General features: G+C 39.4%; 2 protein-coding genes across 2 annotated transcripts in view; one reads left to right on the top strand and one right to left on the bottom strand.

Moving 5' to 3' along the window:
* The window catches only part of strn (striatin, calmodulin binding protein), a 65,967-nt gene extending 54,764 nt beyond the window's left edge, over positions 1-11,203 (bottom strand). Inside the window, exon 1 of the mRNA XM_053634073.1 lies at positions 10,647-11,203. Within this exon, the coding sequence (XP_053490048.1) occupies positions 10,647-10,862 (216 nt within the window). The 5' untranslated portion in view covers positions 10,863-11,203. The remainder of the gene's footprint in view (positions 1-10,646) is intronic.
* Positions 11,204-13,869: 2,666 nt separating this feature from the next.
* map1lc3c (microtubule-associated protein 1 light chain 3 gamma) lies at positions 13,870-18,198 on the top strand. Its single transcript, XM_053635581.1, has 4 exons — positions 13,870-14,128; positions 14,220-14,275; positions 15,639-15,745; positions 17,343-18,198. The coding sequence occupies exons 1-4, from the start codon at positions 14,071-14,073 to the stop codon at positions 17,530-17,532; spliced, it is 411 nt and encodes a 136-aa protein (XP_053491556.1). The 5' UTR covers positions 13,870-14,070; the 3' UTR covers positions 17,533-18,198.
* Positions 18,199-19,977: the final 1,779 nt, after the last annotated feature.

The following is a 19,977-nucleotide window of genomic DNA, read 5'->3' as shown; positions in this document are numbered from 1 at the left end:
TTACAATATTAAAACCTCTGTTAATACTAATTTCTGATTTATTTAATTTTATAAATCAGAAATCTTTTTGCATTTTTTTTTATAATTTAGAAATGAAATCATAAATCATAATTTTCAATCAAATTTTGTTCCAAATATTCTGAGAATCGAATTGAACTGTGAGCAGAGTTACACCGTTACACCCCTAACATCCACAATATATTCAGTCTGATCCGACACTGATCTAGAGTTTAAGGCTAATATTGGTTAGATAGAAAAACTCATTATTGTTTAGCTGCATCTACATATTCAATCTAGAAATCCAGGACAACTGGACTCCGATGTGGTGAAGCGACCTAAGGTCACTTACGACCGCGAGGTCAGTTTTGGAAGCCTTTGACCTAACTCATGTCACAAAAACAAAAACAAAAAAACCACCTGCTACTAAAACAAAATCAGACCCAGTAGGCTGATTCGTAAACACCTCCCTGTTTGATAATTAAGACATTCCTACTGTACAAGATGCCTGATAATGGCTTACATCATATCTACATAGGATCTTTAGTCAATAGCTTGTACAAAGTAGTGCCAAAACCCCCTAAATCGGTTGTTTGGCTTCGGCTACAGGCTCCATGGACACGGATGCACTGAGGTCTGATGATTTAGTACGTAGGAGGCCCCCGATGTGTCATCTTTTTTAATATGCAGCAAGAAATTAGAATCTGGAGGATATGCTTCAGCCTGAAGGTTCATTTTGCAATTCAGATCAACATGCATGTGTGAAATTAATCACACCTTTGAAGATTGCCCACATAAGAGACATCAAGAGTCGACTGCTGACGTGGGTCTGCCAAGCGCTCAAAACGTTATTTCAAATATACAGGAATTTCCAAATATGGATTTTATAGACAGGAATTTGGGGGGGAAAAAAGAAAAGAAAAAAAAAGAAACAAAAAGAAAAAAAAGAAGCCTTAAATGATTCTTCAGCATGAGCTCAGTCTCTTCAGAGGAGCGGGCCATATTTCAGTCTAGTTCACCGTCAGTTTGAACTAAAGAAGCACAACACAGAAGTATGTTTTGTCCCTGAACTACCGTTATCCATACAACCACGGATGTTTTTTTTCGATGTGTTTACAACAGTCATGTGACCTCCTGTCCTTTGGCCCAATGTGGAGCTGGGACTGAGCTTGTCTGAATCAAAAGCAAAACCACAAACAGCCAAACAACCCCGAATTGCCTCGACTCTGTCTGCGGAAAATTAACAACAGATCCTGAGGGTTTGTGTGCATCTCCGATCCAGCTGACACAATGAAGGTTTAATACGTGATCAATTTTCATATGGATAAAATATACATTTATAGCAGACAATAATTCGAAGCAATGTGTTGTAGAGCTGTTTTTGACAGTTGTTTAGCCCTATAGTAGGTGCTGTGACTTGGAGAACAAACCCATATCTATGGCAGGAATGTTCAACTAAAAATGATAAAAGGCAAGCTACATAAATCAGTCCATACAGGGTTTTCGTGATTGTTGTGGCCAAAAATATTTAAATTGGCGGAATTGCAATTGCAAGAAAATTGTTTTGCACTGTCTTTCACAGTGATGGTTGTTGGTAAATGAGACCTTTTAGCTGTACTCATGTTTGGGCTTTGGCTGAATGCGAGTTGTGATGATGTCACAACTGATGTGATGACGTCACAACTGATGTTGTGATGACACCCACATCTGTGGTAATTTTGAAAGATTGCAAGCTCCTCTAAATACTGCAGCGTTTGCTTGGTTTTGATTAATTTCTTTGATCGCAATATCCTGGAGTGACTGAATAGAACCAACAATGACCGAATAAGGAACCAGCTGCATCAATGTTATAGTGTCTAGGCTCTTCTACTCAACTCGATAGTGTCTTTCCACAAATCACCTAAATAAGGTAGAAACTGTAGCGCACGTATATATGGGGAGAGGGAGGGGCAGGGATGGGTGTTGAGCTACTACTTTTTTGGCAGCTGTTGCTACTGCTTTCCTGGTGGTTACTATAAAACCCAAAATATACACAAACTCCAGTTTCTAACTGCAGTTTTCGACTATTTACCACCAAAGTAGTGACATCCTAAATAAATAAAGCTAACCAATGTCAACTATATAGTCTACATACTAGAGGTCAGCCAATAGTGGGTTTTACCAATGCTGATAACTACGTATGCCGATAACAAATCAACCGTTTTTAAAGTTGATACTGAATGAAAACATAGCACTCAAAGTAAAATACTGGTGAACTTTATTACAAAAGTAAACAGTGCTGACTGTACCATGAAAATGTACTGTACTTTGTTAACTAAAATATATAAATATTAATATATATATTAACTATTAATATATATTAAAGTAAATACATCCAGATATACATCCAAATGGAACCAAAATGGAACAGTCCAAAAAACAAATAAAAATAGAGACATCCAAAATGAATCAAAAAACACTTCAAATAACACAAGAAAAAATTTGTCAGTGATCATTTTTATTTCGCCTCTAGAGGCCGCTCTTGTACTGTATAATGACAGCGGAACCTTCTCTCAGCCGCTTACACAACGAACGCAACCGGGAAAAACTAATCGGTGTGAATCGGTTACCGATAAGCAATAGTGAACACAAAACACTCAATTTAACTCGACAGAAAGTGAGTGCACTGCATTAACGCATCTTTCAAGCAGGAGATTACTAAAGTGAGATGGAGGAAGGGGCGGGGTTTCCAGGGTGTCAGTTAATATCAGAGAGTTCAAAACACTGGTGCGACTGTCGATCTTTGTAGATTCACATGTTGATTAGCATTTTATTGGGGAGGGAGGGGAAGAAGACTTTGCATATTTTTGAATGATAACGAATAGCAGCATACAGCAGCATGTTAAAATGTGAAGTTCCTATGAAAGAAACGTGTAAAAGTTGGCAGACCTGTGAAAGAAGTGTATAGCAAATGACATTTATTTAGACACTTTTTTCAAGGCTGTAAGACAGTTCACTGTAAGAGAGTTCTGAGAATCAATGACAGCTTAGTACACACACACACACACATCTTGTTACTGAGATCATCACACAACATGGCTCCTCTCCCTGAAGCACTATTGCTTTCCAAGTAGAAACCTTTTCTCAGACCTGAGAAATATTTGCCAGTACATATACCTTTATGAAAAAAAATGTCATTCTACATTTTCACACTATCCAGAATTCATAGCAAATCCGTAGCATTGCCACCCGAAAACAGTCCCTGTGAACCGCCGTATATACGTGCACTCCAGTTTATACTGCAGCTGGCTTGATCACGGTCTAAAATGCGGGTTAAATCAACGCCTGTGTGCTGAGCTTGATGCAAGCTTGATGTGTGTTGTGATGGCAGTGGCATAAACGGCTCGTTTGCCTCACACCTCTGGGGTTGGGGGCTCAGTTCCCACCTCCACCCTGTGTTGTTTGCCCCACGTGATTCTTATTATCGGGTCATGGTGGCTTAATTAGAAAGTATGCTTCACGTTTTACGGGTAAGCTAGGAACAGCATACGGTACACATTTCGTCATCAGCAGGGTACACACGGAAAAAGTGAAGCATATGGCATATAGGTCGGACATGTGCATTTAATCCTTTTGCACTATTTAATTGTTCCACATGATGGCAACAGAGACCCACAGCTGTTAATTGTCAAGGTAGTTGAAGAAAAAAAACGGAATAAGCGGAAGAGACAGAAACAAGTGCAGGTTAGAAAGTACCCACGTTTGTATAATTCTAGCCTTAAAGTGTATAAGAATTTGTATTTGGGTGCTAATCATGGCGAGAGATCGACCGAGCATTGTTCTTCGTGTTGTTGTGATTCTTCGTCGTTGTCGTCCTTTACTGCTCTGTACTGACTCTAGGCCAGGAGCGGTAGTGCAACTTGTTGTAATGCGCATGCGTAGACCGCCTGTGTACGCGTACATGTCAAATGGAGTATACTTTGAAAGGTCATGCATATGCGTAAAAAAACAAGTATACAAGAGGCTTTAGTCGTTAGCATGTTTGAGTCGCACCGCTGGGATTGGGGGTTCGAATCCTGCCTCCATCCTATGTCTATGGAGTTTGCATGTTCTTCCCGTGCTTAAGGGTTTTCCTCCCTCAGTCCAAAGACATGCGTTGTAGGCTGACTGACATCGATATGTGTGTGATTGTGCCCTGTGATGGGTTGGCACCCCGTCTACACCCCTGCCTTGTGCCCCAAGTTCCCCTGAGTTTAAAATTTTTAGTTGAACATTCCTGCCATAGATACCGGTTTGCTCTCCAAGTCACAACACCTACTATAGGGCTAAACAACTGCCAACAACAATTAGTCTGGAAAAATGTGGTACTATACAATCATCGGGAGGTAATGAGTACAAGTTTGCGCAGATGAGGAATGAAAGTAAACACACGACAGAGAGAGAGAGAGAGAGAGAGAGAGAGAGAGAGAGAGAGAGAGAAACCTGTTGGAGCAGGTATACACACCCACAAGCATGTGAAAAACAAACTTGTACTGGGGCTGGACTGCTCATTAGAAGAGCAGAGAGTTATTCATGCCTGGAGCAACATGGCTGCACAAATTGCACTGCTCTGACAGAGGGAGGGCCTTTACATCACTGCCACGTGATTCGGCCTCATATGACCTGCCTGCATATATACAACTCGCTTAACAATACTGTTTGCTGTGTATGGTCACTTTTATAGTTACCACCAATTTCATTCAAGACAATTTCATTGTCTTGTGCATTCTGAGACTCATCTTTTTCCTCACATTATTGCCATTAATCATTTTACTTACGGCTGCCTCGACTACAAGCTCGCTACTCGGTTATGCCTGGGGACACAGCAAGATTTTTATCAGTTGCATGATCAACATTGTAACATATGTAAGGAGTAAAACACTACGTGGTAGAGGTCGACCGATAGTGGATTTTACCTAAGTTGGGCGGTACCTGCCAATAACCGATTAATCAACCGATAATACTGAATGAAAACATTGCCCAACTTTATTGCAAAGATAAACAGGACTGAATGTACCATGAAAATGTACTGTAGTTTTTTTAGATGAAATAAATATAGAAATATTAATATATATTAAGTATTAATAAATATCTAAGTAAATAAAAGATATACACCCAAACTGAACCAAAAAGTAACACTCAAAATAACAAATAAAAATAGAGACATCCAAAATGAAGAAAAACGAAACTTTAAAAAACACTTCAAATAACACAACAAAATGTGTCAGTGATAGCTCTTATTTCACCTCTAGAGGCTGCTCATCCATCCATCCATCTTCTATACCGCTTATCCTTCTTCAGGGTCATGGGGAAACCAGGAGCCTATCCCAGGGAGCATTGGGCACAAGGCGGGGTACACCCTGGACAGGGTGCCAATCCAGGGCAGGGCACACCTTCATTCATACACTACGGACACTTCGGACATGGTGATCAGCCTACCATGCATGTGATGACTGGGGGAGGAAACCGGAGTACCTGGGGGAAACCCCCGCAGCACGGGGAGAACATGCAAACTCCACACACATGGCCACAGTGGGAATCGAACCCCCGACCCTGGAGGTGTGAGGCGAACGTACTAACCACTGTGCGCCCATGAGGCTGCTCATGTACTGTATAATTACAGGAGACCCTTCTCTCAGCTGCTCCAGCGTAAAGCGCAAAGTATACTTCATGTTTTACATGTACGCTAGGAACAGCGTACAGTAGGCGTGATGCAAATTTCGTCATCAGCAGAGTATGCGCATCCCAGATTTTTCTAACCACACATACCTTGTACACTCAGGTCGCACATGTGCATTTAATTCTTCTGCATTATTTAGTTGTTCCACAAGGTAGCAACAGTGACCCAGGGCCGCTGATTCTCGAGGCAGTCGAAGAAAAAATATGGAAGAGACGGAAACGAGCGCAGGTTAGAAAGTACCCGCGCTTGTATAATTCCAGCCTAAAGAGTATAAGGATTTGTATTTGGGTGCTAATCGTGGCTAGAGATCGCCCGAGCATTGTTCTTCGTGTTGTTGGGATTCTTCTTTGTTGTCGTCCTTCACACCAGAAGACCTGCTTTACTGCTCTGTACTGACTCCTGAAGGCCAGGAGGGGTAGTGCAAATAATCCCAACACGCATGCGTCGATCGCCTGTGTACGACGTGCACATGTCAAATGACGTACACTTTGAAAGACTACATGTATGCCTGTACGCATACACTAGCATATGAGTAAAAAAAAAAATATATATATATATATATATATATATATATATATATATATATATATATATATATATATATATATATATATATATATATACACACACAAGAGGCTTAACACACTCTGAGATAAGCGCTATCTGCCCTCTTCCGCATACACGATCGGCTAGTTTTTCTGTGATCGACAGTGGAGAGAGAGAGCGAGGGGGTACGACATCACTCCCGATTTTGCTCTCTGGGCTTCCGGCCATGGATGGCTGTAAGCTTGCGATCTCCTGACATCATAGACAGCACGAACACTTTTCTACTGTGTCACTCAGAACCTCTTGGTAGATGTTTTGAAAACGTGTCAGTACTTTTTCTTCCCGCCACTTTGCTAACAAACCTAAATATTACAACGTAAAAATTTTAATCCTGCAACATGGCTACTTTCATTCACTAAGTAATAATTACTATTTCAGCAAGTCCTGACTGAGGTTTTAAGTCTCAGGGGATGAGTGTGGGTTTAGACAACGTCACTGTGCTATTTCTGAATTCACCTCAGCTTTCTATCCTGCATCACTCGTCCTCCTTCTCTCTCCATCTCTGACGCTTACTGGAGGAGGAAAGACCTGCTCATAAAGAGAGCCGACTTCTCTCTGTAATGCCTGGGCCACAACATGTCGTCGTTAATGACTTTCCTATAATTACACGCCCTACTGTCTTTTATTCCTTACACATTATCCCAACCTATCATGTAACTGGTTTTCCGCACACACGTACTTTAAAGAAAGACAGTGAGGGGGAGAGAGGGAGCGAAAGAGACAGTGCAGTGCAGGAGGATGAGTCACCACAGAGACCAGCATGTAAATCCCAGCTTCTTCTGCGTTCCATCCTCTGCTGCAGAATCAATCCTAGAACTCCCTGCGAATGTCTACATGCAAAAAAAACCTCACACATGATAACGCATAAAGCGAGGCTCCGCTCTCGCTGATCTCATGGATGCGTCGGTGGATTTTAATGCTGTGCTTCAGCGCTATTATAAACTTACATGACGTCACATGTTGACCAAGAATCCGTTTCTTTAGTCAACCGCTAGCTAATACACAGTCGGCTTTAACACTATTTGGCATATGATAGTGACCGTTATACCGTGGAGACCACGCAGCCCTCGGAAGAACAGATACTGTAACTGTTTCTGAGTTATGAATGATTAAGTGGCTTATTTCACACAATGAGAAAATCTAAGGCACCCTGTGACAAAGCAAACTGCTTTTGTGGGCAAGCGGATGGGGGTTAAAATGTACTTGCCTTCTGAAGACACCATATCTTTCGTGCACACACACACACACACACACACACACACACACACACACACACAGCCCTGTTGAAAGGTACGAGAAGCTCAAGGACTACGAGAGCGATCACATACACATAAAAAAAGAGAACGCAACCAGAGGGGAAAGGAATAGATATGAACCTAGCAGCCCATTTCTTGCTGTCAACACCATTTCTCTGGAATTTATCACGTTTAAAAAAAAAAAAAAAAAAAAAAACCCTACAAGTGTCACCCAATCTAGCCAAGAGAGAGATGGATAAAAACAGAGCTTGCACAGCCTTCAAACAATTTCCACTTGTAACCGTAGCTGCTCCTTCCATTCTGGAATAAATAAATGACTTTAGGCTATTTAGGAGCAAAGAAAATGTTAAAAAAAAACAAGTGGCGCTACACATCATTAATTCAGAGTTGAATAAATAGCTGGTCTTTACGTCCAAACATCATATATAAATCGTATAGAAACGATGCAGCTGTGGAGCCGCAGAAGATTGTTGATGACTACAGGCATAAAACACGTTTCCCGAGATGTTTAAAGTCAGTTTAAATGCTCCCCACAAGACAGCAATTCAACATCTATGACAAGCTACGAAGTTCACTTATCACCAAACTATGGATGCACTAAACTAGACTACCACTAGACTAGAGTCGTGGTATCAGACCCGAAACACTGGCTCGGTATCAGTGCAGAGCGGACACTCGTCAAAAACACACCAGACACGCGTAACACGGCACACAAGGATGTTGAAGCACGCCCCACACGTCACACCTGTAACGTCTCACACGTGTAAATTAAGACGATATCATTATCGGATCAGAACAGAGTATCGCCTGGACTGATAGTCAGACGTCTGATGTTATTATCATACCGAGAATGAAAAATGGGATGCATCAGCGGCGTAGCCAGGAATTCATTTCAAAGGCCGATGAGGAAATAAGCTATAACGTCAGAAAGCGGTAAAATGAAGCGGTGGTGGTTTTCAGAAGTGTCGTGCCATATGAATAATGTTAATAGACGTATGAAATAGAATACCTTACAAAAGTTCCACGGAAAATGATTCAGATAACATGATCTTATAAAACCAGATGCGTGCTTCTTTCTCTCCGTCTCCAGTAAAGCAACAGTGTGTCATCACCTCCATATCCCTATACTCAGAGTGCAGCTAGTAGCTTCCAGAAGAAAAACAGGTAAAATCCATGATCCTGATTGGTTAATACTGATTCTCAGCATAGTACAGTTCCCAGCAACCAATAAAATGTGATGACAAACCAAGAGACGTGCTTGTTTGACGTTTGCAGTCGCAAAACACATATACAACCAGCTATGCTTGTTAAAGTCTCAGTGAAGTGCCTTGAAACGTGCAGCGTTATTCAACGTGTTGACATAATTTCCACTGAAACAGGAAGTCAGGGCGGGACATATCGAGTGGCTCCTCACCCTTTTTAAATACCCAATAGTGTTCCGCTTACCTCACAGTCTGGGTTAAACCGTACTTGACAGTTACTACTGTGGATTTTTATTATGTTGGGGGCAGGTCACTTCAGATTCTAGAGCACATTCGATTGGGACAGAAAATCTGATGAGACGCTGAAGTGCAGAATGATGTCATCATAATTGCTGATCCATATTGGTGGTAGAGAGAGAGTGTACATTTTGAACGCACATACCTTCTAAATGTGAATGTTGTTATTATTTTGGAGCACACTAGCTTATAGATAACCTTAAGGCTGATATATTCACACTAAAAGGAACAAAACATCAACCACCCATGAATAAACATTTGAAACTAGCAGGAAATACTTCAGCAGTGATTCAAATCCAATGCATCACTAAGCCAAGCTAATAATTTACCAACATCATATATCTTTATTACAGATGATGATCATCCGTTTAACTATCTGAACTGTATATTGCATGGTTCGAATTGTGTTTTGATAGTTACATAATAGGTATGTTATACCTCCCCCCCAGTCAGAGTACAAGTACGAGTTTTTAGTACTTGATGATACGGATACCATCATGGAACATTTGAACTCCTCGATCTGAGCTTGATGTTTAACCTGTCAGAGTTTAAACAGTATCTTTAATAAAGAGTGCCAGGACAGACACCAGAGAATGAATAAGTGCAAGGTGCCATGAAGTGTAAAGTATACACCCTGGGGAACTATGGCAAAGGAAATGTGTGTGTATCTCAGTGCTCACAGAACTGAAGTGCTCGCTCACAGTTTCTCTGCACGCTAATACCTGTGTCTGTGTATGTGTTTGTGTGCGAGAGAGAGAGAGAGAGAGAGAGAGAGAGAGAGAGCAATTCATGGCACCTTTCATGATTGTGCTCGCTGATATTACTCTGTGCAGGTCAGCCATTTTTGGACTCTCTCTTAAATATAGCATTTGGGGGGTTACTTGGATTGTAGGAAAATGCTGTAGATATTCACAGAGCACAGTTTGCAATCTGCTTTGATTGCCATCTTTAATCGTGTAAAGGTCCAGATCAAAAGCGCAACAATGTACATCACGTGTTATCGTGTGCTGTTGGACCTTGGGAACATTTTTATGAGTAAATGAGCACAGTATTGGACCAATGTCCGATACCAGTGTCAGTATTGATGCATCCCTATCCCGGAGATCCTCTGGCACTCTGGCATGCACTGATACAAATACACCTGTAACATTGCAACAACAACAAAGTTGTAAGCATTATTATTATTTTATTTATTTTTTGCAGAAACACAGATCCTTAATCATGGCCCTGCACTGCAGTGTGTGAAGATCAACACATTTTGTACATGCAGTATGACAGATCCATCTCACGTCTCATCATGAGCTCTTCAGCAAGGCCTAACCTGCAGGTTAGGCTCTATTTCATGCGTGTATTTCTATATAAACTTCATTTATGAGCAGTTTTGGGAGTCAAATAACACGCTGGCAAATGTAAAGTTCAGTGTTGTGTCAAGGTGTGCTGCGTTTTGACGTCATTCCCCGAGCTAACGCCAGCTGGATAGAAAGGTGCTGCTGGTGAGCGCAGAGACAAAAACAAGCACGGAAACATTGCGCAAAAAAACAAAACAAAAAAAACAACAGAAACATTTCCCAAAATATCCAGGTGAATTACCTGTAATTCGGCCCGTTCCACATCCCACTGCGCTCTCTCCACCTCGAAACGGGCCCATTCGTGCTGCAGAAAGTGCAGGATCCCCGGGATATTATACTGCGCCCTCACCGCCTCTCCGCCTCCGTCGCCCGGCTGCTGGACTCCTTTTGCTCCGCCACCCAAAGCCGAGTTATTGTTATTGTTAAAAAACACACCGGGGCCCGCCTGTTCGTCCATGGCCAGGCCGGGAAGGGAGATCCGTTCGCCCAGATTGGCACGACAACTCCGTCTGATGTTTTCTCTCTGTGTCTCTCAGTCTACTTTACAATATCCGCTTTGAGTAAGAGACAGCAGAGAGGAAAAACAGGCTGCAGACAGAGACAGCTCTCTCTACTGGGCAACTCTACTCAAAACCAGTAGTCCGTTGGCTGAATTACAAAAAGCACCCCTGCTCCCTATAAACGCGCACTTCCTAGAGAATGAAATACTTTAATTCTACGCCCTAGGTAGTGCACAATCAGTCCAACAGAGACTTGTTTTGAGGATTCAGCCGTTGTTCTGTGACGTCGACAGCGAGCTCACGCCCACAAACAGAAGCGTAGAGCTCGCGCGCTGTGTCAACATACTCGGCTCTGATTGGCTGTCATAAATCACTTCGATCGTAAACATCCAATCGAAGGTGAATGCACTTGTTTGTACGGCAAAGCGGGCGCTGTGCATGATGGGACAAGCGGATGGGGACTTTCAAATTGAAGCCTATATTTTTGTTGTTGTTGTTTAAGTCAAAAGTTTTTTTTTGTGTATTATTTTTTTTTTTTAAAGGCAGAAAGGAAAACGAAATGCTTGTTATAATGGATCATTATGTAAAAAATGTGTATAAAGAAATATCAGGAAGTAAAAAAAAAGACATTAAATGACAACTATGGTATATCAAAAGTATTCAAATAAAACTGTGTGAAAGGTCCATTTAAAGGACACAGCAGAGTGGGTTGGCAAATTGTGCATTGCAACAGATGCTACAGGCTGTTGTATACCAACACAGTACACCTGTGTGCCTGCATAGGTGTTCTTTCCCTCATTCGTCTTCAGTAACCGCTTTGGTCAGGAAGAGGAAACCAAAGAACATAGAAGAAACTCACATTGACAAGGAGAGAGTAATCTCAGTAAACTCAGGCTCAAACCCAGGTACCCTAGACTTAATCCCACATTTGATTTAAATAGCTGCACAGTGGGTATACCTGATAAAGTGGTCTCTGAGTAGACAGTGCATGACATTTATTTTATTGGGTACAATTAAATTATTTTACATGTCAATCTATGTACTGGCAGTAGATTTATGCAATTAGACGAGAGCATCATTTTCCATAATGTAGTCACGAATGTTTGGAAGTTGAATGAATATGACACAACTCTTTTGGACTTGGAGAATCAGAGACTACTAAACATCATTATTACCACATACATGACTGCACTGAAATGTAAGACTCTTCATAATGCTGTTTGTAGCATTAAAGGAAAAAATCCACACTGAATTATTTGCATAGTAATCATTATAATTAACATGTGATCTTCAGTGGCATCCAAGATTTATGTATTCATGTATTTTGTAATTAAATTGTCAGTTGTTGTTTTTCGTTTAAATGTCTTTCATTGACACGTTGGTCTATTTTCACTTTCGTTACCAGTTTCCTACATTACCCACAATGCCATTCAACTACTCGCTGATAGTGATTTAGTCCTTTAATCATTGTGTCTCTCACCTCCTCATCTATACACTCTGCTCAAACAACTAATGGTCCAAAGCTTTATTTATTTATACTGCTGTCAACACAATCATACTCATCATCTTATAAAACACTTCTAAATTGGAGTTCTCCAACTTAGAGTTGCCCCCTCTTAGCTCCAGTGTCCCTGGTTCAATTCTGAACTTACCGTCTGTGTGGAAATTCACATGTTCTGCCTGTGTCTGTATGGGCTTCGTTTGGGTTATCTGGTTTCTTCCCACCTCCAAAAAGCATGCACGTTGGTGGACTACTCTAAATTGCACCTAAGCATGAATAAGTGTGTGAACGTATCTGCATACGTGAATGTGTGTGTACATGGTGTCCTGCAATGGACTGGCAGTGCATTAAGGCTGTATTCCCACCTTGCTCCCAGTGTTCCCAGGATGGGCTGTGGATCTACTGTGGATCTACTGTGACCTTGACCAGAAGATGAACGAATAATTTCTGGAAAATGGTGTGAAAAATGAAGAAAAGAAGCTCTTGCTCTTTTGCTCTGATAGTTATCACTTGTGTTTGTAAATGTAATAAACACCATAGTAAGTGTGTTAGCAATGATGTCAGCATGGCACACAGCCAAACTTCTCCACAGGAATAACAAAACTATAGCAATAACCAACAAATTAGCACCAGAATCGCTAAACACATTATAAATAATTCAATAGGCTATAGTAATTTTTTTTATGTGTGTTTTTTTTTTTTTTACATTTACTTTAAGAAAAGTCTTTGAGGATGAATAACATACTTACAGACAACACTTTCAGAAATAAAAGAAAAATAAAAGAACTATTCCATGACACTGGTGTGGTTCATCTTCTGTATCTTTAGTAGCCTATGTACTTGACCTGTGAAGGTGCATATAGTGCAGCTTTAATTAGCTTTTAGAATAAAGCATTAAAAGTGGATCAGTGGTCCTTAAAATCCAATTATGCACCTGAAATCACTTTAAAAATGTATGATGATACTTTTTGAAATGTACAAAAAGATGTGCCTTAAAAATAGAAAGAATAAGAGCATGGCTTGGCCAGTGGTTTAATTTTGTCAATCTGAAAGTACTTTATTGGCATTGATTGTTTACATATAATATTGCCAAAGCATCAATATAGAAGAAAACAAAAGGGACAAAATGCAAGGTGTGCCAGTGTAGGTCACAAGTATAGGGGTTACATTAATTACACATTTAAAATAAAGTAAAATACAGTCAAATAAATCAGAAAGAGTCAATTTCAGTGTGTAAAATTATTGAATTACGTGATTCCTTTACTCGGAACTTTATATCGCAATCATCATAATCCGAACAACACTGTCGTAACACACGCAAAGTACAAAAAAACTGTCGTAAACACTAACATAAAGGGTACATAACCTCCTTGAAGTTACCACCCAAGCAATCAGGAAAAGTACAGTTTAATGCCTTTATTTATTACACTGAAGCTTCACCTCGCTTAACTGCATCTCTTCAACTAGTTTTCTCCCCTTATTTCGGTCTTTCTCAGTTTCTGCAAATCACCCAAGCTCATAATCCAGCAGGCAGACGGGGAACGGGGAAGGATCAGGCCCAGCTACGTCACCTGATGTGCGCTATTTAATTGGAGTTAGGTGCACTTCATGGGCAATCAGAGGGAGCGGATCAGAGACCGGGGGAAAGTCGGAAAACATCCACCATGGCTCCGTTTGAGAAAGCCCAGCACCCCAAGCCTTTCAAACAGAGGAAGAGCTTTGGTAATCTGCTTTTATAACGTGTTTAATAGTCTCACCGGTCTGAATTATTTTTCTGACTCGCATCTTGTTATTTTTTTGTGTGGATAAGCAGCAACGCGGAAGCATGAGGTGGCAGGAATCAGGACTAAATTTCCAACCAAAGTGCCGGTAAGTACATCATGAATCTGGGCCTAAATTATTTTACAGCTTTTCCCCTGCTTCCTTCACCATTCCTACCAAACTGCACGTTTTGGTACAACCAGTGAAAGGTGTGTTGTGCTATTTCCTGCATGCCATGTATCTTAAATGAGCTTTTAGTGTAAAGGATCCTTCAGGTCCAATCTAATGGTACATTTTATATTCACACTTTCAGGATAAGCATGCATACTAAAGAATACATCATCTGTACAAATCATGATCGTACCAGTGCATAGTCTGAGATTAAGCTGACAAACTGTATATTTGTTTGTTGCTGGGGTCATGTACACCTCCACCACTTTCGGACCACTGGTGTACAGTTAGACCATATGCACCTTTAAAGTATGGTGAGAACCCCTTGATGGTACCATACCTGGACAAAGAAAAGTACAGTTTGCTACTTTATTTATTTCTTATGTCTGAAAGTGTAGGTCTACAACACTGTAACTCCAGGAGGAAGTCATACACCCTTTTTTTTCTGGACATCCTCAGTTGTGTATATTGTGACTTTATATAAGTAATCCTGAACAGAGTTGAGGTCATCTTAAGGAATATCAAATTCAACTGATGTGGGACTTGAATTTATTTATTTATTTATTTTTTTAAAGATATGTTAAAGTTCAGATTTTGCTGTAGATTTCATATTAGGAGTTATTAGTGTGAATTGTTTGTAGGCTGCTAATACAAAAACTTTAGCATTGTGACATGTTTTAATTTGATTTCTCTTTTAAACTGCCCACTAACTTTAGTTATTTAAAGGCAATATTGGTATGTTGTGTTCAGGACTAATGTTAATATCTTTAAGCTATTTTATAGCTCAATTATTTGTAATTAAAGATCTGTTTAGTATCTCACCTGTTTTGCTGTAAATGTGATTTTTATTTTGTTGTATCTGAAATGGACTTTCATGAGTGCTCTACTTTTGCATGTGGTCTAAATGCTGTTTTGTTGCAGGTGATTATTAAATGATGTGTTTGAGGGGAAAATAATCTACAAGCGCACTTACCCATTCGTTTACTGCTAGAGGCCTATAGACTTTTTATATAAAAACTCTCCCTTCTCTTCCACTGCCTTCATTATTCCTTGACTTCAAACCTTATACTTCTGTCAGGGCATACTAGGTTGGACATGTAATTAATTTACAAGTTATTGTTGGACTTTTAGCGGTATCTGTATCTTTACATGTGAATCAAAATTCTGATTTCACTGTCGATCTCACTTCAGGATTTCAGTGTGAAGTGCTTGTGGGCCACTAATGTGAAAATGTTTACAGGTTAGTTTTGTGCATGTGTGCTGTACTTTTGCATGTAGTTGAAGTACTGTTTTCTTGCAGGTGATTATAGAACGATATCAGCGTGAGAAATACCTTCCACTGTTGGATAAAACCAAGTTTCTTGTTCCCCAAGAACTCACCATGACACAATTTGTCACCATCATCAGGTGTGTTCTTTTATTTCTTTAGTAAGCTGCCTTTATAATATTTGTCCAATCTTGGGAGTCTTAAATACGTGTAAATTTGGATCTATTGGTAAGATATAAAGCTCCAGTCACCCATAGCAGCTTTGGTGTCGTGCCAGTGCTTATGATTTAAGGACCTGAGGAATTTGGGTTGTATAACGGACGGGGTAGGTTTGTGTTTCTGTGGGAATGAGCTAAATTAAGGCCTGTCCCCTTTTACTAATATGGAAAGTGTTCTCATTTTTTATATATATATATATATATATATATATATATATATATATATTTTTTTTTTTTTTTTTTCTCATACTAACTTACTTGAACAAGAAAGTGAAAATGATTACAGGTTGAGAACTAGTACCAAAATTTGGCTGTAACAAATTTAATATGAATGAGGATGGAAGATCAGTGACCTTTTTAAAGGTTTTAGTATTAAAATAGGGGATGTCTCAATCAGCTCCCTAGTTCAGTAGTCTGGGCACTGATCAGGGAGTTGGCCATTTTAAGGGCTCTCAAAATCCAAAATTGCAAAATCCTTTCTATGCACTGGAAAGGTTTGCTCCCTATAAAAATAAAATGAGTTAAAGGAGGAGGAAGGCAGACAAACTCTCAGCCAAATTTGTCTACCAATGTAAGTAGCTTATCGTTCTTGTAACTCTCAGACACTTGCACTACAGATTTTAGCTTTATTTGATGTTTTATATCCGGTTTGTCTGAATCTAACAACTTCGAGAAGATTAACTTGCTGAGCCAGCTAAATGGCAGTTTTGGAGGGTTTTTTTTTTTTTTTTTTTTCCTTCTCCCCCTCACCCCCCATTTCCCTTAAAAACCAGCTGACAATGTTCTAGATCAAAAGAAGTTGTGCAGAGGGAGCACACCTCAGCAACACAGAAGTGAACTCGTGATCAGAGTAGGCATAGCCCTCTTTATACTGGGGAATAAACAATAGAACAATCTTATCGGTTATGATGTAAAATAGTGTTCATAATTGTATAGAAAGGGCATATACAAGATTCTACATGTGCTTACTAGGTAATAAAAGCTTCAGAAGATGGTTCCCTATATCATTAAGTAACTAACCAGCACAAGCACACTGATGGAATCATAAGTTATTCGAGAACACAGAAGCAAAATTCTCTTAATGGGCATTCCCATCGTTTAGTTGCTGTAGCAGTGTCCTATTAAAATTCCTGTCTCCATTCAGTGCAGCTTTCTATTACTTTATCAACTCAATTAAATTGTCTAAAGAGCCCTGGGGGGGGGGGATGTGGTATCGGGTCAGTATAATTGTACTGTTCAACTAATAAGCAATAAACATTGAGGGCAAAAGAAGCAATAAGTATTTTAAAAATGTAACATTGTTTAACAATCTGTGCCCTGTTATACCTTGTGCTGCAAAATATTGTTTAAGTGTAAATGGGAGCAAAGAAGCCACTTTTGGATTTTCTCAATTTATTAAATAAATAAAATTTTAACTCCAATTTCTGTTTGAATTTGTTGCTTCTTTGAGGTAATGGTGTGTTGAAAAATTGAAGGAATCTCACCTTGAGGATCTGCCATTTAATTGTCTCCTTTTCAGAAACCGGATGACTCTCATGCCAAGCCAGGCTTTCTACCTGCTCATCAACAACGCAGGCATCGCCAGCATGTCCCTTACTATGGCACAGGTGTACAAGGACCACAAGGATGAGGATGGCTTTCTCTATATGACCTATGCCTCTCAAGAAATGTTTGGACACTGGGAACGTGTGCACCAGCTCTCACGATGATAATCAGGAATGTTGCATGGGGATGTTTAAAAACTGTAGGTGAAGCACTAAATGTTTGTACATAATCTTGATTGTATAGTTTTAAAAACTCTGCGTTTTGCGTGTATGCACGCGTCATGGGAATGTTGTGTTTTAATGAACAAGGTAATAAATTGTCTCATTCTTGTGTCAGTTGCTAGAGTGCAGCTTTGTGTCAAACCTGGGCTTGTATTTTAAATTCCTCCCCCTCCCTTTTTGTGGTACAGGAACATCTGAAATGTCTCCATATCCTTCTACCATAGTAAATAAGATAATATTACTTCTGATGGGTAGCTTGAGTCTGTCAGGCAAGTAATATCCACTCAGGTTCAGGGCAACAGCCAGACCTGGGGTTTACAAATCACACGAGTTACAAGCCTTACAAGTACTTGATTAACAAAAAAAATAAATAAATAAAAACCCAAAGCAGTTAAGTACTGTTAAAATCCTGTATTAAAGGAGACAAAAACTGAAATTTATTACTCTGTTTACATTATAAACATAATTGCTGTTGAATAAAGTCCCTATTTGGGCCATTTAAACTTCCATAAAGTAATTTTATCTAATTAAATTTAGATGCAGGTAGGTTGAAAAACAATGTAGACTGACAAATAAGTCTTTGCCCAAAAGGGGTTTAACATAGTTACATTTGGGGGGGAAAAAAAAAATTGTTCAGTGGCTTCACAATTGGAATAAGAAGTTACAAGGACACTTATTAAAACAGGAGTTTTCTGCAAAACAATCTTAAAATTAATTTCTTTCACTCTTGGCTGATAACATTTTATTGAATTGATTAGTAAATTGCACATTGTAGTGCCTCCAGAAATAAAATATTACAAAACAGAAAAGGCAGAGATGTGCCTACACTTCACTCACGTCAAGAACTGCATAAATGTTAGTGGAAATACGTCTACCCCTACATGTTCACTTGTAAACTAATGTTGCCCCTGCAGTGATATTTCAATGCACGCTCTTAAGTTTTATTATGCAATAACACTTGCCTGTCACATGTCCTATGTTAACCTTGGATTTTCTATTAAGGATTTCCGTTTCCTGAAACTTCTTTCTTAAAAGGACGTGTCAAAACTGCATTCACACTTGGATCAGTCTGTGCCCTCAAATCAACTTGGAGTGAGTTTAAGGTGATTTTAATGGAAAATTCTAACATGTTTTAGAGTTTTAAATATACTGGTTGTAAAAGTAATTTTTTTTTTTCTGACAGCCGATTATCTACACGCTGAGTTTGTTAGAAAATTTATATAATGTATGATATAATCAGAATAAACCACTTAAGTTTATACAGTCTGATAAGCAGTGGTGTGCTATTTTGGAGACCATACACTTTTCTCTATTGAATGATAAATTGCTTGAATGCTTGAAGTGGTGCATAAGCAAATAAATATGAATACGGCAAAACCACTGCCGTATTACTTTTTCCTTTTCTTCCTCGGCTTCATCTATGTAGACGTCAGCATGTTTGGTAATTTTGAAATTACCTGTGCTAAGGTTGCTTGTTTAACAACCCATGTTTCATCATAGCCGGTACCACACTCAGCAAGATTTTCTCTTCTCCATTTTCCTGCAAAAGAGCAAGAGTGATGCGAAGGAAAAAACAACCGAACTGCAAAATGATTTATAATCCCAGAAGATGATGGGTTCTCTTTTGAGAAACCAGTCTCTCAGGGAAACCTTGGGGAGATTGTGCTTACTACTGTTGTCTGCTGCAGCATCTAGAATTAAACCGATCTACGATAACATTAAAACCACTGACAGGTGATAGGAATAACATTATCTCATTACAGTGGCAGCTGTCAAGGTGTGTGATATATTAGGCAGCAAGAGAACAGTCAGTTCTAAAAGTTGATTTGTTGGAAGCAGGGAAAATGGGCAAGCGTAAGGATTTGAGCGACTCTGACAAGGGCCTACAAGAAGTTATTTCTGCTAAAGGGGGCAATACTAGCTTCTGAGGCCAAGGGTGTACTTACTTTTTCCACAGAAGCGTATCAGAATATCTATTGATATTTTTGTTGAATAAATGATTGAAAAAGCTAATTTTCCTTGTGGGTTTGTTATTGTTAACTTTATTAATAGTCACTGTTTCAAAGATGATTAAATGTTTGTCTAAATATGTCAAAAAAAAGCCAACAATTTCCATGGGGTGTACTTATTTTTTCACATGTCTAGTATTAAATTTTGTAATAAAGCACTAAGGGGTGGCAGCAAAATGTTTAGCTTTATATTGATCTATATTTAATGTTATTTGAGTTGTGTGCAGTATTTGTATTGGAAAAATGAAGGTGGTCTATTTAAAGCCGCAGTAAGCAAAGAAATGGAGCTGCAAATGTGAGGCAAACAGTTTCACTTCTTAACTGCAGCTTTAAAGTGCTATTTGCACATTTACAATGTAATTTATTCATGACAAAATGG

This window comes from Ictalurus furcatus, chromosome 10 (genome assembly GCF_023375685.1).
Source record: "Ictalurus furcatus strain D&B chromosome 10, Billie_1.0, whole genome shotgun sequence".
In the NCBI taxonomy this organism is placed as follows: Eukaryota; Metazoa; Chordata; class Actinopteri; order Siluriformes; family Ictaluridae; genus Ictalurus; species Ictalurus furcatus.
The sequence above is the reverse complement of the archived record's forward strand: the minus strand, read 5'-3'. Positions and strand labels throughout refer to the sequence as shown.

Bases quoted from the DNA above. Each gene is read 5' to 3' on its own strand.
- map1lc3c (XM_053635581.1), top strand. From the start codon at position 14,071: ATGGCTCCGTTTGAGAAAGCCCAGCACCCCAAGCCTTTCAAACAGAGG. The intron at 14,129-14,219 runs GTAATCTGCTTT...GTGGATAAGCAG, and splicing joins CAAACAGAGGAAGAGCTTTG to CAACGCGGAAGCATGAGGTG. The intron at 14,276-15,638 runs GTAAGTACATCA...GTTTTCTTGCAG, and splicing joins AATTTCCAACCAAAGTGCCG to GTGATTATAGAACGATATCA.